The sequence below is a fragment of the Lepidochelys kempii genome, chromosome 12 (assembly GCF_965140265.1).
Source record: "Lepidochelys kempii isolate rLepKem1 chromosome 12, rLepKem1.hap2, whole genome shotgun sequence".
NCBI lineage: Eukaryota > Metazoa > Chordata > Testudines > Cheloniidae > Lepidochelys > Lepidochelys kempii.
In genome coordinates this window covers 12,282,639-12,310,061 of record NC_133267.1, presented here as the reverse complement: position 1 = coordinate 12,310,061, position 27,423 = coordinate 12,282,639, and the positions used below count along the sequence as shown (strand labels likewise).

The 27,423-nt window shown below is 42.0% G+C and overlaps 1 protein-coding gene across 1 annotated transcript in view; it reads left to right on the top strand.

The window, feature by feature from the left end:
- IRX5 (iroquois homeobox 5) overlaps positions 1 to 26,240 on the top strand; it is an 84,116-nt gene extending 57,876 nt beyond the window's left edge. The window contains exons 4-5 of the mRNA XM_073308465.1: positions 5,076 to 5,153; positions 26,199 to 26,240. Of these exons, the coding sequence (XP_073164566.1) occupies positions 5,076 to 5,092 (17 nt within the window). The 3' untranslated portion in view covers positions 5,093 to 5,153; positions 26,199 to 26,240. The remainder of the gene's footprint in view (positions 1 to 5,075; positions 5,154 to 26,198) is intronic.
- Positions 26,241 to 27,423: the final 1,183 nt, after the last annotated feature.

Below are 27,423 nucleotides of genomic sequence, written 5' to 3'. Positions count from 1 at the left end.
TGGATCAATGAAAATCTAGGCATATTTTCCTGTGCAAAAAGGGGGTAATAACACTTTGTAGATAATCGCACAACAGAAGAGACTTCCAATGCTGGTTTATAAATGTCCTGTTTATAGTACAATCTTTTTGTCAGTAAAGGTTAAAAATAGTAGGTCAAGGAGTCTTGCATTGTTTCGAGGATGTAAGTGTGGGGCTGCAGGATTTTATTAATTTTTTAAAAGATGAATAAGGGTGGAATTACAACCTGAAGAGTAGCAGCTTTGTAATTCACTTCTGCCCAATAATGCCTCAGCTTCATGTCCAAAGACTTTAATAGCATCTCCTCTGGACTTTTTAGCCGCTTAAGGACATGGGCTCAAGAACAGTACTCAGCTGGGACCCAGTGAATAGGCCATTTAGTTTGTCCCTGCTCAGTTTCAACTTCTGTGAAGTGTTGGGTTCCTTCAGTGAGAGTTCAGCTGCCTGGCCTTGCCTAAACAAACGCGTGGTTCACAGGAAACTGGGGTGTAAACGTACCTTGCCCTAGCCTGCTGCACACTACATCTCAGGATGGACCCTGCTGTAGCACACTAAAAGGTTCCTAACGTGCTTTGATCTATCCCACTGCCCTCAGAAGGAAGCCATCTGCAGGCTCCTTCTAGTCTTTCCTCAAGTTTCTCATTTAGCGCCATCCCATGTCGGCCTGTTCTGCAGAAAGGCAACGATTTTATAAACAGTGGTTAGCCCAGGGGGCCCCGCTCTGAATCATTTGGGATGAAATTTGGTTTTTAGTTTATTAGCACACTGAAGTCAGACATTAAAAAGAGGCCAAAACCTACTAATCTGCTTGAACAAAACATTCACAAGAAACCCAAATTCAGGTCAGTGACTGAACAGCAATTCCCACCCTGGATTTTTAATAGGTGGGCTCATTTTTAACCCAGGTGGAAAAATAAATAGGCCCAGTTTTAACGCTATCCTCCTCCACAAAAGATACAGTGCCCAACTGGCAGGGGAAGGGGAGGGAGAGTAGTCCAATGCCTCCTTATGCAGTGGCATAAATCCAAATTGCTAAAATAATTTTAGAAACAACTTCAGCATAACATCAAAGTACTTTTTCCCCCTATTCAAAGGTGCCATTATTCCATAACAATGTAATGTTTCACTGCCCTGAGTATTTACATGGCCCTGAAGTTCTAATACAATGATGCAATAAACCTTTGCCATCAATAAAATATATTCCCTTTCGTGAACTCCTGCTGTTTCCCTCATCATTGGTAAAAACTGAAAAGCCTCCCAAAAATAATTATTTTGCTGCACACTGTTTTTCATTTTTGATAGAAATCTTAACAGCAGACTTCTCTGAATGCAAATCTAAGGAAAACCATGTCATTATTTCCACTGACCTGAGTAATTAGGTATAAACCAGAAACCCCTGCTTCCTGATTGGTGAAATGTACTGCATAAAGCGGACTCTTGTGAGGTTTTTTCCCTCAAGGAGCCAAACAACACAGCCACAGGGACACGAACAAGAGAAGAGCGTTTATGAAAGGAAGCAGCACAGTCTAGTGGGCTGAAGTCAGAGCTGAATTGTAATGCAGGCTTTGACCCCGCAATTTGGGTGACCTTTCTGGGCTAGATTCACTCCTGCTGGTACAAGATGGCGTGCTTTACACCAGCTGGTCTCTGGCACCCCACAGGGTCAAGCTGGAGGAGGGCAAGTGGTCTCTTCATTGCATATTCCCAGGGTTTCCACTGAGCGGGAAGCAGCTTTCCAACCCACTGGGAAGTTCATAGGACTCTGTACTGCGGAGGCAAAGCATGCAACTCTAGCCACCCTATTCATTGGGCCTGCTGAATATGGGCTGAATCCAGCCTCCGTGGCTCAGTTTCTCCATCTGTATAATGGGAATGCTACTTACCTATTTCCTTCACAGGGCTGTTGTGAGGACAAGTGAGACGGTATACGTATAATGCTTTCAACACGCATGGTGCTTGTAATCCTCAGTTACTAAGCAGGTATAGTATGGGCAGTGCTAGCTCTCTCATCCCTTCAAGCCTGACCAGAATGGGTCTGGAGCAACCATGGTCCTCCACCACTCGGCCTAACACTGCCTACTGTGACTATCATAAACTGGTGCCAATTCTGATGGTGGCTGAACTGGTCTGAAAATACAAGCCATTTCTTCACAGCACACGATAGAGCCATTAGGTTGCATTGACCGATCTAGACCTCATTTGAAACCATGTGGTTGGATGGGGAAGGTATTGCATCCCGTTACTATTACCCCAAGGCAGCCAGCCCTCTGCAATGTAACAAAGAATGGTCTTTAATGTCTCAGAGTTTTATGTTAATGAGTTTGGAAAAAAACAAACACTTTTAAATGTGGAGACAAACGTTCATTTAAAGAAGATGGTCAGAGACAACTGTCAGGGATGGTGGAGATTAGACTCCCATCGCGTCCCACTTGCTGGGGGTGTGACTTGATTTAAGGATTTAGTACATTGCTGCTTTCCTGACATTTCTTTGCTGTTTGCATTCAGGAGTCATGTGCAGAGAGACTAGAAATTCAATAGTGGTTTGAATAAAGCCCCAATTTTGAGTCCTGGTTGAGAGGCATGAAAGCTTTGGAGCCAGATTCGGTCCCTGACCGTGTTCCATTCACACTGTTTGGGCAGCACAAAAGGGACTAAAAGTTGCCCCACAGGAGTAGCTGGCAATTCCACCACACAAGGCAGATCCCCAGGTATGAAAGCCAGTGTAGTAGACTCTATGCCACGCCCTTCTGGCCCCCAGGAATCGGGCAGGGGTATGGCCAGAGGCGGTTGTGCTCTGCCAATCCTGATCCAACAAAGTAATCTTTAGGAGGCTGTCACTGCAGGTGAGCAGCCCTGGGACTGATGTAACTTGTGCTGGCCTCGCTCGCAGCTGCTTCCCACAACGAGGAGAGAGATGTCCATGATGTGATATAAAGGTACCTCTGTCCCCCTCAGGTTCACCCAATGGGCCTCTAACACGGAGTCGCTAGATTAGAAGTGCGAACGTGTAAAATACAAGGGGTGCTGTACTTTTTCATTCATTAATATTTATAGTTTGCCACACGCACAGACCCCACATGGCTTTCTAAAGCAGGACTCAGCTGTACTGCATGGTGATTTACTATATGCGTGCTGCAGTATAAGCAGCGATACAGACATTATACTAACATCTTTGCAAACTAGCACAGGAATTAAAAATAGAAACAAAAATATATGACACCGCAATCCAGAAGCGAGCCAGCCCACAAGTGTCCTAAAATACCTGTATCCCTCAGGGTGCCTAAGGCAGCCGCTCTAAAGCATCATCGTTCCTGGAATTACTGCTCTGGAAGGGAGAGGTCTGTGATTCTGGGAAGGATGGCAAAACCACGTCATCTCCAGAGCAGGAGGTAAGGCTGTACTGCGTGCAGCAAAATATCAACACCCCCCACCCCACCAAACTGCAGCAAATTCAGAGAGTATTTGAATCTGTTTTGCCTTGGAGAAGATCTCTGATTAAAATAAATTCCAATCTTAGTTTAAAAGTTTCCCTGAAGTGTCAGAGTCAGATATATACTGGGAAATATGGGGCCACTGTAGGAACCTCAAAATACACCTTCAAAGTGGAGTGAGGGGGAACCACGTGATTGCACAGCAGATTAAAATAAAGAATTAATGTTCCTTGCAGGCTTCAGTGTTTATTCCAGTGATGGGCCAGATTCTCAGTTCTGGCTGAGAAATGCTTGATCCTGCTCGGGGTGGGGTGGGGGTATGTACAGCATTGGCTCTAAGCCACCTTTTTATTCGCCTAGATGGGGGAATCCAGTCCAGCCTTTTGGTGCTATTTAGAGCAGCCTCAGGGCCATTTTAAATAACGCAGGTTTGATTATGGTCCCAAGAAGTGTTCCAGCAGTTTGAACATCCTGGCTACGCCCTCTTTTCCCCTAAACAGTACTGCAGGGACAGGGTGGTATAGGATCTTCTGATGGCTGTGGTAAGTGCTTCACAAGTCCCCACCTCCAAGAATTTACACCAGGAGCTTCAGACAGTGCAGAGGAAGACACTGCATTTGCTTAAACACACAAGCTATGCTGAGCACAGTACATCTGGGCTCAGCATGGTGCTTGAACCTGCTGTTTGCTTCTGAGCGTAATTCAAGGTCATGGCTTTAATCTATAAAACCCTACATGGTCCCTCTTGGCTGTCTCAGAGGCCGATCTCTAAAGCTGAGATCAGCACCCTCCTCACTGTTGAGATCAGCTAAGGAGTTACCAATTGAGAATCTCAACTCTGGCAGCAGGGTATTTTTGATGGAGGGAATGAAATCCCTTTGTGGGCCTGTCAGAGTCACTGGCTGTTGACCTTTAGGTGACTCAGGCTTGCTCCTTCACACTGCTGCACACCACAGACAGTGTGTGTGTTGGGAGGCGAAGAACCACTGCTTCGGCAGTTGGGTGGGATGTGGGGTTGAGTTGCCTTTTTCTTGTGGTTACCACAAATGAGTTTGTGGATTGCCTGTTGTCAATATGCTATATGTATTTGTTACTTAAATTAAGTAATTAAGTTAAGGTCATGGCTTTAATCTATAAAACCCTACATGGTCCCTCTTGGCTGTCTCAGAGGCCGATCTCTAAAGCTGAGATCAGCACCCTCCTCACTGTTGAGATCAGCTAAGGAGTTACCAATTGAGAATCTCAACTCTGGCAGCAGGGTATTTTTGATGGAGGGAATAAAATCCCTTTGTGGGCCTGTCAGAGTCACTGGCTGTTGACCTTTAGGTGACTCAGGCTTGCTCCTTCACACTGCTGCACACCACAGACAGTGTGTGTGTTGGGAGGCGAAGAACCACTGCTTCGGCAGTTGGGTGGGATGTGGGGTTGAGTTGCCTTTTTCTTGTGGTTACCACAAATGAGTTTGTGGATTGCCTGTTGTCAATATGCTATATGTATTTGTTACTTAAATTACCTTTTTAAAGGCATACAGGCCCCCCAATGGCTTGAACAGTGGGTACTCAGCTAATACTCAGTAATACCTCTGTGTTGCTGTTGGGTAATTTGAAATGCCTTTTATTTTTCAGAATGCTTGTTTATCTAATTATACATAGTGCTTGGACAACTGCAGTGCTAACAACTCAGACGCAAAACAAACCTGTGAGGTAGGTAAATATTCTTCTCCGTTTCACAGATGGGGAACAGAGGTGAAGTGACTTGATTAAGTAAACAGAATCACCACACGAGGGTAGGGCACTGGACTGGAAGTCAGAAGATCGGGGGTTTACACTCAGCTTACCCAAGTACCTGCTGGTGGGCAATTCATCTCTGTGCCACTGCTTCCCCTCCCACCCTGGGTCTGTTTCCTCCATTTTGGAAGAGACTTGTCAGGGCAGGGATTCTCTTATTTGATGTGCTCGTGCAATTCCATAGCCAAGCGGGGCTTGAACCCAGCTAGGGCTTCTGGGCACTGCCAGCCTCTGGGATTAGAATTTAAATGTTCCTGGCACTAGATCACATCTCTTCTGCCTGTTAGAATTTTGTCAAAGACTAATGCTAGTGGTAAAGCTATTGAATATGCTATTTATTCCTCAAATGAGGAACAGGAGCATCACCAATGGAACACACTGCGTTTAACAATCTACTTGTCCTCTACCTTTTTAACAATGATTTAATACATTCACTGATACATTAACTAACAGACATTCTCCTTTTGTCTGTAATCAATTGTAAACAGATCTGACACTACTTTATATTACTATATTCTTGATTCTTTCTTACCCTTCATGCTATTTTGCACTTGGGATATCTGATTATTGTCGGTGGATTTAGTTATTCCCTCCCAATAGTACCTATCATAGGTTACACTGCTATGATTTTAGATCACTCCTAAAAGAGGCGCCTTAGGAAAAAAAAATCTATTCTGGAAATAGTATCACAGCAGTGTTGACCATAAGCATCCCCAGAATTGTTCTGCTGGTTATTTAATTAGCTCAGCCAAAGGTTGCAGAGTGCACAGAAATCTATCAGGGGAGCTGCAGTAATATTTGGAGGTCATTTATTTTACTGCTTTGTCATTAAAATTTTATGTACTCTTGCAATTGATAGAAGCAATATATCACATTTCTGAAAATATAGAAGGAAAAACAAAAAAAGTAATATACATGAAATTAACCCCTCTCTCTAATTCTCCTAGCACTGTACATGTTCTGCAATAGCATCATTTAACAGTATCCTAGGTCTGGTGTACAGACTACACCTCAATGACTCATGACAAAGTACTTAGATCTAGATATATTTCCTCTATTTATCCCAGTTGGAAAATCTAAATAGAGCTGTTTGAAAAACAGTGAATATATTGCTGTTTAATGTATGAAAGACACATTCTTTGTACTTCAAGAGTTTGTCTGACATGCAGCTGGTCATTGAGACAAACGACTGAGGTGAACCAAGCGAATACATGTGTGTGTTTGAAAGTGTGTTGCAGACAACGTTAGCCTGAAATCTCTGTCCCCTTGAACACCCACCAGCATGTATAGCCAGTCCTGGCACTTTAGCTTATATATTTTAGACACTGTATTTCGATCGGAGATAGGACATGAGACAGGCACTGTACCAATTATTCAGATATATAGCTGCTAATCTAGGGTCCGATCCAGGCAAAGACTCATGGACTTCAGGGGGACTTGGATCAGATCCACACGTGACTTGCTTGGGGGAACAATCTCAGTAAAGAGAATGGAAGACATGAGATATCTTCTTGTCCATCAGAACCACTTTATTTTGAATTGGTCGACTGCAATAGCCTTTGGAGATGTTAGTACACCGTTCAGCTCCGTGGAATTTACATATTTGTGATTTTTCCTTTTAAAAAGTTATTCAAGAGCAAAGAACACATATAAGGCAGTTAACAAGATGCACCAGAACCCAACAGAATGAACAAATAAGAACTCACTTTTTGGTTGCAGTTGTTGCGTTAGCAGCAGAAGAAAGAATGGCCTACTGCTGGGTAGGGTGATAGTCTGAGATAGTGGGCAACTGTCTTACATTCCCTGTCTGCCACAGACTTCCAATGTGACCTTGAGGAAGTCACCTAAGCCCAGATTCACTTACCTTTGTGTTTAAGATCCTTACTTCCCCTGAAATCAACCTGTGTGAATCTGGGGCAGAGTCTCTCAGCCTCAGTTCCCCACCTGTAAAATGAGGATAGCAGCACTTCCCTACCTCACAGGGGTTTTGTGAAGATAACTACATTGAAGAATGTGAGGTGCTCAGGTACAGAAGTAATGGGGGGATGTAAGTAGTTATGATAGCTAGCAAAACACATTCCAACAATTCTGTGGATACTACACAGCAGCTGTTTACACCAGTTTACAGCAGTTGAGGATATGTCCCCCGGCATCTTTGTTAGTGCAGATGTGGACTGAGTGTGAATGGGTATAACATATTCTTTAGGAAACCTGATAATAGGTTTGAGGAATAAAGAGAACTTTATTTTTTGTACAGGCATTCCCCCATATACCAGTTGCCTGCAAAACCGGTGAAAATAACTGACAGAAAATAGAAAGGTTAAAACTCAGAATGTCATTGACCAAAAGATACAGCAAGAGACCCCAGGTACATTTATGGTAGTGCTCAAAGAAGGCAAAAATAGAGAGCTGTAGGAAAAAAAGGGATAGCACCACATTTAAGTTTAATTTTTCTTGTGTCTTGATGCAATCTCGTAAGGTTCACTCAGTTCACTGCAATATACCTTATTTGACCTGCAGGACTTGAGGCACTGCAATCATACAGTTTCTTGTTAAAAGTTTCCTGTGACTAAACTTACCTAACCATTCCCTTGATTTTAAGGACTAGTATCCACTTCTTGCAATAAAGGAGATATTTACTAGTGAAGATGTTGGCATAAGAAAGAAACATATACAGGAAGAGAAACATCTTGCTTCCATGTACCTATGTGTTCTTGCATATGCACTCATTTATCTATTTCTAACCATGCAGAATTGTAAGTAAAAACTTCTGGCTTTGTCTAGTTAGAAGGACTGGTTTATCTCTGATCCTGACCCTTTAATTTGTCATTTAGCCAGAATCCCCTCAGTAAGAATGTTTCTGGCACTTCAAGGCTGCAGTTAACTTAATAAGGAATGTAAGCACAGTTAGATAAATTAATTTCAAGGTCAAGCTCACTGACAATGGAAAATGGATGCAAGTGGCAGGTAATAGAAGAAAATTCTTGTGCATACTGATATACTGTTAAAGGCAGATGTTACTAGATAATTTAATCTGAAATGTAACTGATGTTTTGGGTTGACCTTTTCCATTAAAAGAACTGTAACAGATGCAAAACAAAACAAAACAACCTCCCCCCCCAAAGATTATCCAAAGAATTAAGATATGAAAAGCATGTTAGATCACTAAACTCCAATTAGTTAAATTAAATTGTATACCATTATCTACCTGTAGCTTTATTGTTAGCCAGCATTAGCACTCAGCTCGAGCAATAATAAAATTAGAGAATAACACTTTAATTGAATTGCACTTAAAAGGATCATGCTGACAAATGTGATTGTATCTGGCTGTAATGCACACCTTTTCCAACGATCATTAAATCCAATTAAATGAAAGTCACAGGATCTTGACAGCTTTTTGAAATAATCTGTGAGCCATGCTGCATTTAGGAGGACCAAATCAATTTACAGAAGCCTCATTAGGGCTCTGCGGCTAAAGAATACTTAAAAATCAAAACAAATTACAACACATTATGGATAACTAGCTAATCATATCGATACAACAAGGATGTATTGTGTTGCAACAATTCATTTCCTTTGCAAGAACTGATTGCCATGGATAATTTTGGGATTGTTGTTCATAACTGTGGATCATCTAGCCCTAATGTCAAAGCTTTTCTATCAATGCTCATAATAAACATTTCCTATTCTATGTCTGCACTGTATTTGAGATTTAATACCAGTCTCTATGCATGCTTGTGTGTTTATTATGTGTGAGCGTCTTCCTCTGTTTTTTGTGTCTTCCTTGAGTATACAGAAACAATGATGTGTGACTATGGGAACAAATTAGATATTACTAGATACCAATGAACATTTCTTGGCAATTTTTGTTTCCCTGTGAGTAAGTACTTTGTTACCAGCTTATTTTACAGCCAATAACTCACTCTCCCTCTCCCTTACCTTCTGTGGCTGTTTCCTTTTTATATGGCAGCTAATACAAAATAGTGTACCTTGATGTAATGCTTACACATAAGCAATTTGAGCTGGGTAATTTAGCAGATTAATGAGAGCAGAAACTAGGCATTTAAAACCAAGCCATATCTGTGGCACGCATTCTTGATCTACTTAGTCAACATGGGACTTGGCCAGTCACCTTTTCCAATATACTCTTTCCAGTCACATGATAAATCATGCTTGCTCAATTTTTTCTTTTAAAAATGTTTCCCCTCAGCCTTACTCAATAAAATGCCCTGGGCATCAGATGGAGGACACAGAACCAGACACTGGCTCCTTTCCTCCAAGATGTGCACTATATTTAGTTACTTATTCTTGCTGTTGACTAACATTCCCTTAGCTTCAAGCCCATGGGAGACTGTCATGTTGTGACTGCTGGATCCCAACAAAACATAAAACTAGGTATAATGTTGAAGAGCCGTTACACAATGCCCTTCCCTTTCTCCCCGAAGCACCAATTAGCATGGGCCACTAATAGACCAAAAAGGACAATCTGAAATGCCGTTGTGAAACAGCATAAAATACGACACCAATACGTTAAATACAATTTATAATGTAGTGGTTTAGCTATCTGAAGCAATATGGCTTTAATAAATACATGCTAGTTCCTCTGTTCTCCTGCTGCAAGAGGAACAGAGTGAGATTCAGGACAACATATGGATTTCTATACAGCGTGGAACATTTCAAAGATTTTTTAAAAAAATGCTTGCTCTACCTACACAGAGTGGCTGTTACACGAGAAACACATTGCTGGGCTTTGAGACAACACAGAGCCCAGAATAATCTGAGAAGGGGTGAGAAGAGTACATGATTCTCCTATTTACACTGGGTTCACACCATTTGAACTTGCTGTTTACTTAATTATTTGTTCTGTGGTCATACCTAGTCATGGACCAGGATTCCATTGTACCAGGACACCTGCCACGAAGAGTTTATAGTATAAGTATTTTGGTGTCAGTGGAATTACTCCCAATTTACTCCACTGTAAGTATGAGGAAAATCAGGCCCACAGGATATATAGTCCAAGAATTAGTGCCCTTTACTTATCATGTATGTGAAAATATTAATTGATAACTCCTTTGCATAGATATGCTGTATTCTATTTCCTTTTTAAAGGATCACTGCCCTCTTATCATATTTTACAAGCCAACGTGTAACTGTAATATGCTGGGACAGATTCACCAGTTGTTCCCCCAGTTTTATGGTTATTTAACCCCATTTATTTACACAGAAATAAACTGCAGCAATGCAGTGGTGAATCAGGTCCAAAGCGTTCACTTGGCAGCTGGCTGTCTATGGAAGTCATATCCTCAATCCTGCAGACACTTGTGACCCAGTGTAGCGTTAACTACCATAATTAATCTCACTGACTCGGATTTCCATGGGACTACCCGCAGTAAGCATTATGCTCAACTACAAGTGCTTGCATAGCCTTCATCCTAGCGAATTTAGGCCCTGGTTCTTTTCTTACACACGTGTCAATCAAGACTAACCATTGACTTCAGTGGAGTTACTCTGGTATAAAAGAGACCAGAATCAAGGTCCAGAGGCTTTTTCACTGGCCCTGAGTACTGATTCTCACCAGCATTGCATCTTGCTTAGTTCTCTACACCCATACAAAGGAGATGTTAAATAATCCCACTGGCACACATGAAAAGAGAATAAAACCTGACATCAGAATTCTCATATTGCACAGGCATACATTAATAGGCTAAGTGCAAGGCAGCAAAGCAGGGGAGAATCAGTCCATAGCTTCTACATGCTAAGTCGTCTGCGTATGGAGTGAACCTCCCCTTGTTAGTGTGGAAATCCAGAGAGAGAAAAAAATGTTGTTCTCAGAAGAATAAGAACAACCTACAGTACCCAAATAGATGACAATCTCTCACATATTTCTTTTAGGAGAACTTCCTCAATGACTGTCTCTAAGGGGATGTCTACACGGTGTTAAAAAACCCACGGCACTGAGTCAGGTCAGCTGACTTGGGCTCCCAAGGGCTAAACATAGCAATGTAGATGTTTGGACTCTGGTTAGAGCCTGGGCTTCTAGACCTGCCCCCTTTTCGGGGTTTCAGAGCCTGAACATCTACACTGCTATGGGATAGACCCACAGCCCAATCTCCATGTGCCCGAGTCAGCTGATCCTAGCCAGTCGTGACTGTGCTATTGGTCTTTATACCATCGGGCTACATCTACACAAAGAGCTGGGGTGTGATGCCCCAGCTCACACACACACACTCATTCTAGCTCTCGTCCACCGAACGCAAGTATAAATGGCAGCATAGCCACAGTAGGATGCAGAGCAGCAGCTAAGCTGTGCCAAGTAGGAATTGGCCCGAGAGGGGAATGTACTTGGCACGGCTCAGCCATACCTCTGCTGCCACTACCCACTGCCATTTATACTTGCACTAGTTGGATAAGATCTAGAATGAGTGTGTATACACTAGCAGAGGAAACCACACCCCTAGCGAGCATGTACACCCATTCATTCTCGGGGGATGTTGCACTGAGGCCTTGCTAATTGACAGAGGTGGATTTGTCTCTTTATAAACATCCATTTCCTTGTTCCCCTCAAAGGAAGGATGTTGTCATTGTTATAAACCTGAAATTACTCGAAAAAAATTGTTTGTACTCTTCTTCGGACTGGAAAAGCATTTGGGGGGAAAAAACCAAAAAACTGAAGACAAGATGACTGGTTTTAAGTATCCATCTCCCTCTTGCTATTTGGAGCATTCATTTGAGCCAAAATACACGTGTACACATTAGACTGCAATTGCTCAGTAAGAGCGGCAAGAGGCTACAAAGCAACTAATACATATTTTGAATATATTCTGTCTATATTCCAGTCCCCACACTAAATAAAGAATGATGACTAAGTTATATCCTTCAGAGAAGTTTAGTAAGGAAATAAATATACCGGGAAATTTTCTGCCACATGATTAGTTCAGGTCACCAAATTCTGTCCGCAAATAAGAATGCCTCTTCTCCCATTGAAGTTAATGGAAAAACTGCCACTAACTTCAGTGAAAACAGCATCAACAGCATCTTTGATTTCAGTAACTGGGTATAGCTGAGAACAGAATTGGCCCATAGTGCATGGATATATAATGCTTATATCCACATGAGCTGTTCTTCTCTATAAAAGGAAACTAAGGCCTTAGCTATACTTGGAAGTCAGCCATTTTCTATATAGGCCTGGTCTTTGATTGGGATTAGCCCTGATTCAGCAATCAGTGAACAGCAACTGATATAGTACCTTGAAATGAGGGTAAATTTAATTGATGTAAATCATAGTTTTTCATGTCTATGCTTGGGGTTTGCACCAGCACAGCTACACCAGCTGCTGGACACTGACTGCTGAATCAGGGATAGTCCCGAGCATAGACAAGGCCTATATAGAAAATGGCTGAATCTCAAGTATACCCAAAGCCTTGGTTTTCTTTGTAGAGGGAAAAAAAGCTTGTGCGGATATAAACATTACATAAATATGTTATGTGCCCAGTCTCTATATAGTCACTTAAATAGTCAGTATTTGCCAAACCCAGATGTTCAAAGACAAGAGGCAAACCCTTAAAACTCAGGAGATTTAAAAATTCATTTTGATTTTTCTTTGCATTGTTTAAGCGCTCAGGTCATATACTGAAGGTGGTCTTTGCAGCCACGAGGTCTAGAAATCTACTTTCCTTTTCAATGAAAAATGAGATTCTCAAATAATCACATGATTCTAGGAGCTGGGTCTTTAAGGACACCTACTATCATAATACTCAGTAACAACTGCAAGAGTTGGCAACACTGAATATACTTGAAATACAATCTAGAGCCAAATCCTGTGCATGACTCTTACTGATCTCAATAGGGAGCATGGATGTGTGGCTAAGGCAAAAAAAGAGGACCAAGAAAAGTCATGCCTATCAGTAATAAAATTCATGTGCCTTCCTTATATCTCATTTCTTTCCTGGGATTTGTTTAAGCTAGAGCAATTTTCAGTGCTAAGTGCCATTTTAACCTGCTTCTACACTTGCAATACCCTGCAGCCATGCAGTGAATTGCTCCAAACTGTTTATAAGCAGGCAGTAAATCATACTGAGGCTATGTCTACACTACCACATATGTCGGTATAACTGATGTCATGTGTGGGTATGAATAAGCCAACCCCCTGAGTGACATGAGTTATACCAACCTAAACGCCAGTGTGGACAGCGCTATGCTGGTGGGAGCGTGTCTCTTGCTGCTCCTTGTTGTGGGTCAATTAATTAAGACTGCGGGAGTGCTCTCTCCCGTCGGCTGAGAGCAGCTATACTGCACTGCTGTAAGGTCTCGAGAACAGTCATAGCCAAGAAAACCTCAGTATTTCTGGGATAAATATAATTTCAGCCTGTACTGCTTCAGTGCCAACGTGGACGCAGACGAGCTGAAGTGGTTCAATTAGTCCTCCTGCTACTGTCCCACAAATTAACCAGCAGCCTTGCAAGTTTTCTCAGAAAACACAGCTTCTGGAAACTGAGTCATGAACTATAGAATAGGTACCCAGAGGGCATTGCAACTGAATTGGTTTAGGACAGCAGTAGGGCAAACAGTGGTTACATTAGATCCAATCAGAAGAGGGGAGGTCTCTCTCGCCACACCAGCCAAGGAGGAGAGGGAGCTGTAGGAAGGGCTGCTTACTCAAGCCAGGAAAAGGGGACGCTATCCATGAGCAATTCTTGTTCCTCTATTTCAACCCCTTGCAGCAGATGTGACATGGTTTTTAAACTGATTCTGCATGGCTAATACAGAAGGAACCAATCATGTGCATGAACTGATGTAACGCAACTGGTTCAGTTACAAGAGTTGATGTACATAAGGCCTGGGTGTCACCTTTGTGGGTTTCTCTGCTTTAATATGAACTTCTCTACCAACTCCAATATAATTGTCAGGAACTGTGGGCTTTTCTGGAGGTAACCACCCTCTCTCCCCCTCCCCTTTCTTCCAAGCAACGCTCTTTGCAAGAGTGAAAGTTCATCATATCTTTTTCCATATCTTTTACACTGTGATTTCTCTCCTCATGCTTCAGCCACTACATACAGCTCATTTTTACCACTTACTAATCTAGTGTGTGGTTGATTTCAAGGGGCTGACATTTTAAAATTCATATTAGAGGAATTTTAGGTTTACCAAGAGTCAGTGAGATGGGCGTCAATAACAGAGAATGGCAGGTGTCAGCTATGAATGCAGACTTTCCATCTCTTTTGATTCTTTACTAGAAGCAGTCAAAGATTTTCAGCCAAAAAGTTTCCCTGCCAAAAAAAGCATTGTTTCACAGAAAACTAACATTTCTACATTTTTGACAGGGAATTTCTAAACAAGTTCTGGGTCTGATTCTGTTCAATATCTTCATCAATGATTTAGATAATGGCACAGAGAGTACACTTAAAAAGTTTGCAGTCAATACCAAGCTGGGAGTTGTTACAAGTGCCTTGGAGGATAGAATTAAAAATCAAAATGATCTGGACAAATTGGAGAAATGGCTTGAAGTAAATAGGATGGAATTCAATAAGGACAAATGCAAAGTACTCCACTTAGGAAGGAACAATCAGATGCACACATACAAAATGGGAAATGACTGCCTAGGGAGGAGTACTGCGGAAAGGGATCTGGGGTCAAAGTGGATCACAAACTAAATATGAGTCAACAGTGTAAAACGGTTGCAAACAAAAACAACAACAACAAAAAAGAACATAATTCTGGGATGTATTAGCAGGAGTGTTGTAAACAAGACACAAGAAGTAATTCTTCCACTCTACTCCATGCTGATTAGGCCTCAGTTGGAGTATTGTGCCCAGTTCTGGATGCCACATTTCAGGAAGGATGTGGACAAGTTGAGAGAGTCCAGAGAAGAGCAACATAAATGATTAAAGGTCTAGAAAACATGACCTCTGAGGGAAGATTGAAAAAATTGGGTTAGTTTGGTCTGGAGAAGAGAAGATTGAGAGGGGACATGATAACAGTTTTCAAGTACATAAAAGGTTGTTACAAGCAGGAGTCAGAAATTTGTTCTCTTTAACATCTGAGGATAGGACAAGAAATAATGGGCTTAAATTACAGCAAGGGAGGTTTAGGTTGGACATTAGGAAAAAAATCCTAGCTGTCAGACTGTTTAAGCACTGGAATAAATTGCCTAGGGAGGTTGTGGAATCTCCATCATTGGAGATTTTTAGAAGCAGGTTAGACAAACACCTGTCAGAAATGGTCTAGATAATACTTAGTCCTGCCCTGAGTGCAGGGAACTGGATTAGAAGACCTCTCGAGGTCTAGTCCTACACTTCTGGGAAAATTTGAAAACCAAAATAATTTCAAAATTGTTCTTCCTGGCTTCCCCCCTCCTTTCCTTTTTTGCCACTGAGTGCAATAGAACAACAACAACAAAAAATTCCCTTCCCCTCCCCTCCCGTTTTCCACTCTAACTTTTCAAAATGTTCCCCACTTAGGAAAAGTTTCATTTTGCCAATCTGGAGATTTGTTCTGTTTCTAAGACTGTGAAATGCAAACACCAAAATTCCGAATTTTGTCCCCGTTTCCATTTTTCAAACTGCTCCATAGAATAGCCATTGGAAAATATGGCTATTCATCATCACCCTGAAGGTATTCTTTCATATAATGATGCAGGAATAGTGCTAGCAAGAGATTTCTGATTATTAATTTACAACTCACATGTGAATCCAAATCACATTGAGGACCAGATCCTGCATCCACCAAAATCAATTCCAGTCTGATCATTCAATGAAACTAGGATCAGATCTCTCATTTGTTAAGCAGTAACTCCCGTTCTAGCAGCTATTTATGTATTATATAAGTACAGTCTGGGTTAGACTGATAAATGACCACTAACTACCCCACATTGTTTCAGAAGGGAAAGAATCAGACGGACTGATTAATGACTTCAGAATCTGGAGTGTTGCTAAATTTACCTTTACAAGTTTTAGGGAGATGCCTGATAGTTATAATATTGATATAGAAAAGCGGTTATCATTGTGATATAGATGCAGTGTTTCAGGAAGCAGGCTAGTTAGTTATAGTACATATTTTGGAGTTATGAAAGAACCACATGAAATGCCACATGTAAAATTGACTGATGAATATTTGTACTCTCCAGTTTAACGCAAGTGGGGTGTGGGGATGGATAGGGGTCTAAATGAGACAAGAAAAACCAGACAGGAATGCAGGTAGCCTGTACTTCATTTAATTTCCACCATAGAAATGGGGCCTGACTGATGATGGAGCAAATATACATTCAGCTGGTTTAAGTGGTGGGGTCTCTTTAAGAGGAGGTAAGAAATGGAGTGATTGCGGGCTATAGATGTCAGAAGACCTGCTTAAAACACAGAGAAGTAAGTGGCCTGAAATAACTAGATCATCTATACTTTAATTAGTCAATAAAAATCTAGATCCAGAGTGTGTCTACCTGTCTGGGTAGCCGATGAAATGTACTGAGTGAGGCTGAAGGAATCCAATAAAGACACAAAATTACTGGTGAGAGGGGCATAACTCACAGAGACATGAATGCTGAAGTCAATGAGTATGAGAAGCCTCCAGGGGCTCAAATAGGCTGTAAAGAGGAGATTAGTAAAGTCAGTAAAAAGAAGGGGAAAAAACCCCATGATCTGTAGAGGACACCAAAGCATTACTGCTGTGAGAGTGTAAAGAAGGGTCACAGGGCGAGTGTCTGAATGAAGGGTAATAACCATGATGCCCCATAAGATCTCCAGGGAAAAAAACAGTTATATTTGGGTGGCAATTAGGATAGAGTGATATGGGAGGAAAAAGCTGATATCTCCAGCTCACTAGTAATCTTTAACTGCTGATTTGGGTCACAGTCCACACAGGCTGATTGTCATACTGCTCCTTCCCTACTAAAGACAGCCATTCTCTCGGCTCGGATTCAGATTCTTTCCACTACTCAGCTAGTAAGACTGAAGCAGATAGCATCAGCGGCCAATGTGGAGTCCAGTGATCACAGTGCTTGCAAGAGCTCTGCCTTATTCCATGGCTGGCTCCAACTAACTGAGCATGACAAAAGCAAGGGCTTCACAGCACCTTGTCCAGATTCTTTCTAGGAAGCTCAGCCTTTAAAGGAACAGTTCCCAATATCTCAACCAAATTCCACTCACCTTAGAATCATAGAATATCAGGGTTGGAAGGGACCTCAGGAGATCATCTAGTCCAACCCTCTGCTCAAAGCAGGACCAATCCTCAATTTTTGTCCCAGATCCGTAAATGGCTCCCTCAAGGATTGAACTCACAACCCTGGGTTTAGCAGGCCAATGCTCAAACCACTGAGCTATTCCTCCTTCTTCTGGTAAGTAGCCTGATTGAACATTGCCTGTAAGCAGGATTTGGGCCCAGAAATTCAAACAGAACAATGTTTTAGGACACCGAGGAGTTTTGCACTTTCCGCTGATGATCCACAGGGGCCCAAGAGTGAATTGGGAAAATAACTGATGGGCCCATTTTATGTTGCTGTAACAGAGATATGGATTGAGAAAACCCACATGGAGAAGCATGAAATCTAAGGTTCTGACCCTGCAAGCTGCTCTGTGAAGGCACGGGGGTCCTCCCACATGGAGCTGCTTGTTGGATCAGGATCTAATACAGCAAAAGCAGCTGCAAAGCTGGACAGTTCAAGAGGAAGGTAAATGAATGGCCCCAGTATCAAAGTGAGTCAGTGACAGGAAACCAAAAGAAAAGGTGGATTCATAAAAAACAGACAATTCAGCAAAAAACATGTAAACGGTCTCAGCTGCAACAACTAACACATGCTGCCAGTTCACAGCTGGATTCTGGGAGCCTTTTGCAGTGCACAACAACTTTATTGAGCATTAATTTATGAACAATGCTGCATATTCTTATGTGCCAGTAGCTGGTGCTCTTCAGTGCAACTAAATACCTACTTAATCCACAGAGAGACAGGTAGGGTTGCCAATTTTAGTTGGACAAATTCCGGGAGATTTCATCACATGACAGAATCTTTAATTAAAGGTTAATCTTTAATTCCTGGAGACTCCAGGACAATCCTGGAGGGTTGGCACCCTTTGACACAGGGAGGGTGAGGTAATATCTTTTATTGGACCCACTTCTGTTGGTGAAAGAGAGGTATTTAGTTTAAATGACGCTCGTCTCTTTCACCAACAGAAGTGGGTCCAATAAAATAATATTTTTTCACTCACCTTGCCTCTCTAATCCCCTGAGACCAACACAGCTACAATTACACTAGTTGTACACAGACAGAGCTCTCTTTTACATCGTGCTCTTGTAGTATCACACCCCCGTTTTCTGAGCCAATGTAATTTTATTTAACTGATGTAACTAATATTTTATTCTCTTGGAAATACATGAAGAAGTTCAATAGTTCTGATCAACACGGATCTGTGTGGAGATGAATCAATACTTTTTATGGAATGTAAAGCGTTGGGTTCAACAATGATCCCATCTCGCTTTTTACAAGGGAAAGGGCGTGAAAACCAGCACTCTGTCCAAATTCAGATGTGGCGCCTTGCATTCAGCAGTAGACACATTTAGGAGGGTGAGTATGCCATGGTGGCTGAAAGTTCACCTCTGCATTCTGCTGCTCCTGCTACAGCTCTGGAGAGGGCCGTTCCTTGCACAACAGCCCCTGCGCCAACTCTAAGTGTTAGGAGGATCACATGTACCCTGCCTGGGCTGGCTCCACCAGCTTTAGGGCTAGATCCTGCCTGTCGTGTAGCACAAGTATCTGATCTTGTTTTTCTTTCAGTGGAAATGTAGATTCTACAGAATCTGAACGTTCCACAAAAATACATCAAACAGGCTGGATGTGTCCCAAGTCTAGGTGTCTGATACCACTGCTCTGCATGCTACCCAGCTCACAGTCAGACCCGCCATGTGTTCCACAACCCACACAATGGCTGCTGAGAGACAAAGGGAGAGGCGCTCCCACACTATGGGTAGCAGATGATGGCTAAGGGATCATGAGTTCTAGACTCTCCAAACGATTGGTAGACTGTGAGCCAGGAAACCATGAATTCTAGACTTGCCCACTTCCACAGACTGCTGCCAACACTTCTGTAGCTCAGAACGCCAGCTTTATCCCCAAAGCTAGAAATGAAGCTCAGGTCTGTAATACGATAGACTCGAGCACCATCCCCTTAGCTACTCCTTTAGATCAAGTGGTAGAACTTATGCTATGGATCCGAAAGCCCAGTGTTTAAACCCTGCTGGTGGTGACCTCTGCAGGAAAAACCTGTACATCATCAGGTAGTTATGCAAGATGGGCCACATAAAATATCACAAGTAACTGCACAAAACTTGGCTGCTATAGACCATGCTGTAGCAAACTTTTCAGACAAACAGCAATTTACTAATTAGATTTAAAGGGCCCAAACCACAAAATTATGTACTAGAAACTGATCTATTTACTTGTAAACAGTTAAAAGCAACCCCAGAGCATTCACTTTCTTCAACATAAATTTAGTCTCTGGGGTTAGTTTTGTCTGTCAGTATAATCCAATGCATTGGATATTTCCATGAAAGTTGCTTGAAACTCACAGTTTAACGTTCCTGTAAATTTTATCCAAAGATAGTCCTGAATCAAAATCTTTGACCTTTGGGAGGTCTGGATTGGGACCCCAACTTGGTCTTCTTTAGTTCTGCCAACTTAAAGCTAAAGATTTGTTTCCTAGGGTTAGTGAGGGAAGGGGCTCACCTTTGTGTTTCAGGGTCAATTCATCCCATACTCCATCCAGAACTCCCTGAAACTCCTCTCTCAGGTAGGCCAAGGTTCACCTCCTTCCCACTGGAAACTGCATATGGGTGGCAGGGATGGGTGCCCAGAGTTTACAACTTCATCTCCAACTTTAGTCATGACCTCCCGTACCCCTGAAGCAATGACACTGCAGTTTCAAGTGGAACTGTGAGTAAAGAATCATTTGACTCACTGATTAACAATTTGAGGAGTCCCATGTTTCAGGGACAGTACGTATGCTAGGAATTTATAGCTCATTGATAATACACTCAAACCAAACAGTATTCAAGATTTAGTGTTAACAGCTTCATAACTTTTCCTTTATTTCTTAAAGCACAAATCAAGTTTTCCCTACATGGCATCTATAGCAGTTTTTTCCATATCTGCTACCTACAACTCTCTTGCCAGCAGATTTCAGGCTAGATTTTCTGCTGCACCCAGACCTCTACTTGCCTCCACAGTGTATTTTAAAAAAAGCAAACACAAATTAAATGGAAGTGTGCCAAATTTGCATGCGAAGGGCCTGACCCTCCACCCAGTGAAGTCTAAGGGATGTGTGCCTCTGATCTGAATGGTTGAAGAATTTGGTTCCTATGTGCCTTACTATTAATACAGTATCTTAAGCCTGAATCTCGAAGTCTTTTTTCATTTGTGCTCAAGCAACATTTTCATTGACGTCTATGTAGGTGATCAGCATAATTAAGGACTTCAGGATTTAGTTTTTATTTTTATACAATTACTGTACTCTGCCACCCTGTCACCATCATTTTTCCTTTTCTAACATGCACCTGACTACAAGACATGAAATTCCTCACCTGCTAAGTAGAGCCTAACAGACTGCACTGCATGTATTTGCTTGATGCAGAATGATTTTGAAATGTAGATTCTTTATTCGGTCATTGAAACAGTACTACTGTCACATGGTGCAGACTCTTCCTGTCTTTACAAAGCTAATTTATTACAGGGAGATTTTTAAAAAGGCTTTGTGTGTGTTTAGATTATTTTCTAGCTTTCTATAGAAAGGGCCAGATTTTTGGATGGTGTAAATCAGCATAGCTCCATTGACTTCAAAGTTTTAAAAATCAGCAGCATGTGCAAAATTCAAGCCTATATGAGGTTTAAATGGCTCCCTTATGTGGAGGATACTTATGCAGCTAACAGGCACAGGCTACACCTCTTCATATCCATGGTTTTGTTGACACTCGGTTGTTGTACCGGTATAGTTATGTCAGTTACTGGTGTGATTTTTTTTTTTAATCCCAATAGTTATACTGGTACAACTACTTCCCTTACAGGAATAAGTTATATTGATCTAAGAAGGTTTACAGCAGTATACCTGTGCCCACTAACTATGCAGGTATAGTTAAGGTGGTATAACTTTTGTCTTTCGACATTGTGAGCTCGGGGTGTGATTCCCTTGGACGCGGACACATACTCACACTAGCTTGACGAGAGCTAGCACAAGTGTAGCTGCAATAACATGAGTAGCTGCAGCAAAGGCACGGCTCAAGTACGTACCATCAGTTTCTGGTGTGTCTGTACCCAGCATGGCTCAGCCATGCCTCCGTTACCGCTGCCTAGGCTACCCCGCTATTTATACTTGCACTAGGCTGATGAGAGCTAGCACAAGTTGGTGTACACACCCCTAAGGGGCCAGAAAACCAAGCAAGTCCCCTTCTCTTTGGCTTCACTACTGACATGCTAGTATCACAGTACTCTTTCAACTGAGTATTAAATGGTTCAATTTAATGCCACTAAGGGAGTCCAACTGTGATTCCCTCCTAGAGGCTAAGGATTAAGTCCCACTGCTCGATAGCAATGCAGATCCTATAATAGTGCTTATCATCATACAAACTTGCAGATTAGAGGACACTAGAGTGTTCTTTTCCAATTATAGGGGGCCAGCAGGAATTATAGGAACAAGTTATATGAAGTACATTATTGATCCCAACTTTGTGCCTAATACATAATAAGTGCCATAACTGATAAAACTTCCAAACTTGAAGGTAAGTTTGAGACCAGGGTTGTGCAGACCACTTTGGAGAAAACCAGAACTCCAACAAACCTTCCTTCATTATTTTGAAATGAGCTCAATCCAATTTTTTTGTATGGTTCTGAAATATAATTGATCAGCAGATTCTGTAGTTCTATAGTGCCTCCACTAGGGAATTTCAGAGCACTCTGCAAACACTCATGAATTACACCTTACATCTGCCTTGCGAGGCAGGCAAATATTGTTATCCCACTTTAAAAAAAAAAGTGACATAGAAGGAGAAACTGAAATATGGTGGAATCTAGTGACTTGCCTAAAGTAACACAGAAAATCTGTGCAAAAGTCATGAAAAAGAACGCAAATCTCCTGACACAGGCTGACACGTTATCCACAGAACCATCCTTCTCCCTTGTCTTATTAGGCTGCAGTTCTGTTCCAACTGGCATCATAGCCAGATGTGTCAAAATACCAGGAGCAAATGGGTTTTGAACTTAAACTGATTTTTTTTTTTTTTTGGTTTTTCTTGCTTCAGTGAAACACCAAAAACATTTTGTTCAGGTCAAACAAATCAACATTTTCAAAACAAAATGTTGACACAAACAGTTTGGACTTCTTTATATGGCCAAAAATATTCACCCCATTCAAACTGAATTCACAAACAATTTCAGTTGCCCCCAAAACTGCATTTTTTGGTGAATTCCCTAATTGCCAAAAACATTTCACCTAGCTCTGCTCAGAAGCTGGATTTTGGTTTCTTGTTGTCTACTACAAAGCAATGATTTGTGAATGGCTGGGGTTGTTAACACTGTTAAAAGAGCAAGGTGCCTCTCCTACTGACACCCTTGTGCAAAGCCTGGACACAGCTGTTGCTCTTCATATCCTGTCCCTACTCCATACCAGCCAGCAGAGCAGGCCTTCCATAGAGCGGGGAGTCCTGCCGCAAGCAGCCATGCTCTCCGCTTTCTTGGAAGCATTGCCAAACAATATTGTTTTATTTATAACATTTTCAGGAGCCTTATTTTTATTACATAGATCACAATGATCTAGGTTAGACAGATTTTACACAATGTGTATACAGACTGACCGATCAACTGCCTCCTGCAAACTGAATGCCCCATATTTTCCATTACTTATGAGTGAAATTCATTGCTGTGCAGAGAACCACCAGAAGGTTTATGCACTTAAGTCTTTTAAGCCTTGACCCAGAAAGGGCCTCCAGGGGGTTAGGCACCTGCACAGAAAGAACGTAGCAGGTTGCATAACTGAAGCCTAAATCCTTAACTTAAGACTTAAGTAGTATGTAGGCCAACTATTGACCCCCTCCTACAGAAGGGTGAATTTCACCAAATATAATCAACATGTGATCAGTATAGCTAACCCCAATCATTCAAAAATCACGAATCAATGTACAAAAAAAATCATGATTGGCTTAAAAGTGACAGCTGAGATTCACCTAACCACTGGACCCCAGAAGCTGGGGTTTTCCTGCAAATTCTGCAAGACTCTTGATTAAACCATGAGAGTTGGCAACCCTATATTAGATACGGATTTCCAGCAATACATTAAGAAGGGTGAGTTCTTAATCAGACTTATTACCATATGAAACTATTCCCCCTGAAAATTAAAAGTTGTTCCCTATAACATATATGGCACCCATGTTAATGGTTAATTAGTGTATTTGTATCATTGCATATACAAACTCCATAAGCAGCCCAGTCCAGATCTTTGGAAAAACAGAGCACCATGATAGCGCTGTTGGCTGACTGTCTGTGGGATACTTTTAGCCAACTGTTTCAATCACGGCTGTTAAACACTGCTTCAAAGCATAATGATATCCAACTGTGAGACAGCTGAGTCAGGTGCATTTAGTAAAGTGCAGAGCACCAAATGCCAACACTAATTACAGCACAGTTGCACTAAGATTAGTGTTGTGTCTGACATATTTAAAAGTGTTTTTAAGAAGCCACTGGATTACTAAAGGAGTTTGATGAAGCAAGATAAGTGACAGCTAAAAGGACATTATGTAGAGTCCAACTTGAAATAAGCAAGCAATAGAGGCTGACGGCAGATTTTGGATTTTAGGTTTTGGAGGATTTGCTTCTTCATTTTTAGGGATCAGCACTGAGATCACCTGGAGCTCTGATTAAACAGCTGAAAAGTTTCATCACTCCCAGGTGTTTTATTGCCGCCTGTCAACAGTTGATTATTTCATGCTTGTTTACCCAATCTAATGCTGAGGTGGAGTAACTCCCTGCTATCTCTTTGATATGTTCAATATGTTCAAACAGCTCCTACAGCATCTTAGCCTGGGATCCAGATCCATATCTCAACTTCACAGCTGGCCCAAGATGTAACTCTGTCAGAAGGCCCCTGAAATGAGAGCTCTTACTTACAATATTGTCATCCAGAGCCAAATATTCAAAGGGTGGAGCAGTGGCTTTGCCTGCCAAATGCATCCACACCCAGTGACAGAACACGGGACACTGTCCTCAGCGGACCCATGAAGTAGTTAAGGTCCTTTCATGGCCTGAGAGGAAAGCCCAGCCTGTAGGGGCTGCCTGAGGCATCAATCCTAGGAACAGGTACTTGAAGCTGGCAGCAGTGCCTCAGGAGGGTGAAACTACAAGAAGATAAGATGAGGAAAGGATCTTGGGAAGGGGTTGGATTTCTTTTAAAGTGCAGAGGAGAGGACTGGAGTTGGAGCACTCTCCCTCTCTTCTCCAGCCCCGGATGCAGGGAAGGAGTTTGTCTGCATGGCCATGCTGCTTGGCCTCCTGGCCTCCTCAAGGAAACATGCATGGGAGGAGAGCTGCGGGCTGGGCAGATAAGGGCCTCAAGCTGGCTCATACAAGGGCTCTCTACTTTGATGTTCCTTTTCCCTGACCATATGTCTTAGAGTGGACACCATGGCTGTACCTGCCAACACCTCAGGCCCTCATACAGCTGCAGCGGGATTGGGAGAAAGCAAAGTGACCTTCTCACTGCCTTTACACCACCTCCTGACATGCACTATGGGCTAGCTTTTGACAAAGAACTCAGGCCCCATTTAGACAATGTAATGTGACCCCAGTTCATGAGAGAAGTTAAGCACAAGCTTAATTACCATGTGTGTCATAATAGGATTTGTTGGGTGCTGAGCATTTTTGACAATCTGCTTCCACTGGTGGGTGCTGAGAACTTGAAGATCTGCTGTTGAGCTCTTTTGAGCATTTGGCCCTGTGTGTTGCTTGGCCAGAGCAAGGATATGGCCTATTGTATTTGAGGTTCAGTGCAGAATTGTTATTATTTTTTACAATGGAAAGGATACTTCTTGAATTATACATTTTGGATAAATATGCCTCTATTGGACATGAATTATTGTAACCAAGATGGACCAAAAGTATCAATCATTCTCCATGTGGGATGTTAAACTTGCTGTTTTTTTCCTTCTAAGCCATGAGCAACATAGCATTTGTTTCAATCTAATTAACTATTGAAATGTTTAATCTCACATGTGATGATATGCTGGACATCAGTCATGTCATGATATATACACACTAAACCTAAAACTTTCCAGTTTCTTTCACTCACTGCCTCCTTGAATCACCCTCCTCATCAACAATATTAGGAGAAGCTAGCCATGAAGGAACACAAAGCAGGAAATGTGCTATATTAAAGTGTCCCAGCATTAAAAACAAGGTTCAGCATCACTGCTCCTTCCCATACAGTACCATCCCATTAGTAATACTTTCATTTGATTAGACTGATCCGCTGGCCCCTATTTCCTATTACTTAACCCCCAAACCATTATGTCCTGTCGAAAATAATTGGTAATGACAGTTTCAGGTTTAATATTTAATACAGTGGTTAAATGCACTTGTACTATTTGTGGGTATAGTTTCCATCGACTAATAAGAGAAGTGGGTTGAAATACATTTCAGCAACTGTTATGCTAGCTGAAAGCTAAGCACCATGTTAGTCATAATAGTCTTAAACACCTTCAGAAAAATGCCCCCTAGAGCCAATTTGATATTACATTGATTTGTTTACTTATAGCAGGTCCCTCTTTTTAGTAGCTTTGGCAAATGCTGTAAGGCAGATGGAGTAAGAGACACATACGTCCTTAAAGGTCAGCCCAGCATTTGAAATAAATCCTTTCCCATGATACTTTTGTATAAATGTTCTTGCACAGAGGGTAAACTTTCAAACATGTTGCTTTCCTTTCTGTGTGGCAATGGAAAAGGAGGCTCGTGGAAGCAGCACTAAAGTGAGCATGCTGAGTGTGACCAGGAAATGTCACTATGCCCCTCTTGGGCTCACCTGTCAGGAAGAATTTTGGGCCAAGTAATCTGCTCGGGTAAGTTACTGCTCCACAAATTGCTTCAGCAGTTTTGCTTATTTACACCATCTGAGAATTTGGTCCTCTGTTTTTAAACCGATCACCCTCCTCCCCATATAGTGCTAGTTTTCCAGGTGTTTCTTCCATTAACGTTCCCAGTTCTGGATGATTATTGTTTATTACTTAGCTGATGTTGGCACCTAGAGGGTCCAGGTAAGATTGTTGCTGGGTATTGGACATGCATGTTATCAGAGACAGCCCAAAGGGTGGGAGGGGAAACGAAGGCAGAGAAAAGTGACTTGCTCAGGGTCACACAGCAGGTGAGTGGCAGAACAGGGAAAAGAACCCAACTCTCCTGACGCCCAGCCCAGTGCCCTCAGTCACTAGAAATCTGCCTCGCCTAGATATAGGCATGATACAAGTTCCACCTATGAGAACATAAGAGCCTGTTTCTGCAACCCCTTGCTCATGTGAATAATGCGTGTTCACAATAATGGGGCTACTCGTGAGTAAGGACTTGAATGAGTCAAGTTGTTCGAGAATGGTTCCCAAACATTAGGCTTAATCAGAAATGCACTGCAACTGCCTGATACCATGAGGTGCAGAATGTCCTTTACTTCCATTGAAGTCTGTGTGCTACATAGCATCAGGCCTTGAATTCTTTCCCACCACACCATTATCTTCAGGCCTCCAATATTGCAAACCCTTAGTCACACTGAAATGAATAGGATTGTGCAAATAAGGCCCTGGAGGTGTGCAGTCATGCACAGGAGTGGCTACTAACTCCATCATTCGCACTTTAACTGAACCTCTAACCAATAGGAAATAACTCACTACTTTAAATACAACTGTCTCTTATGTACCCCTCTGCTGTTAAACACTGGAATGAATGTCCTTAAACAGTTGGTGAACTTAGGGCATCTTCCTGAGTCCCAAGGTTAGGGTGGGGGGAAGAGTTTTTATAACAGGGAAACCTCTGAAGTTGTACATAGTAGCGGCAAAGTCAATTTACCAAAAAGGGAAACTAGATTGTTGGGTGGATCCAATGTCCAAAATGGACTCAGCCTTATTTATTTAGAGGCACAGCTGAGAATCATAACTCACATATTTCCTTTTATAAATGCCAGCA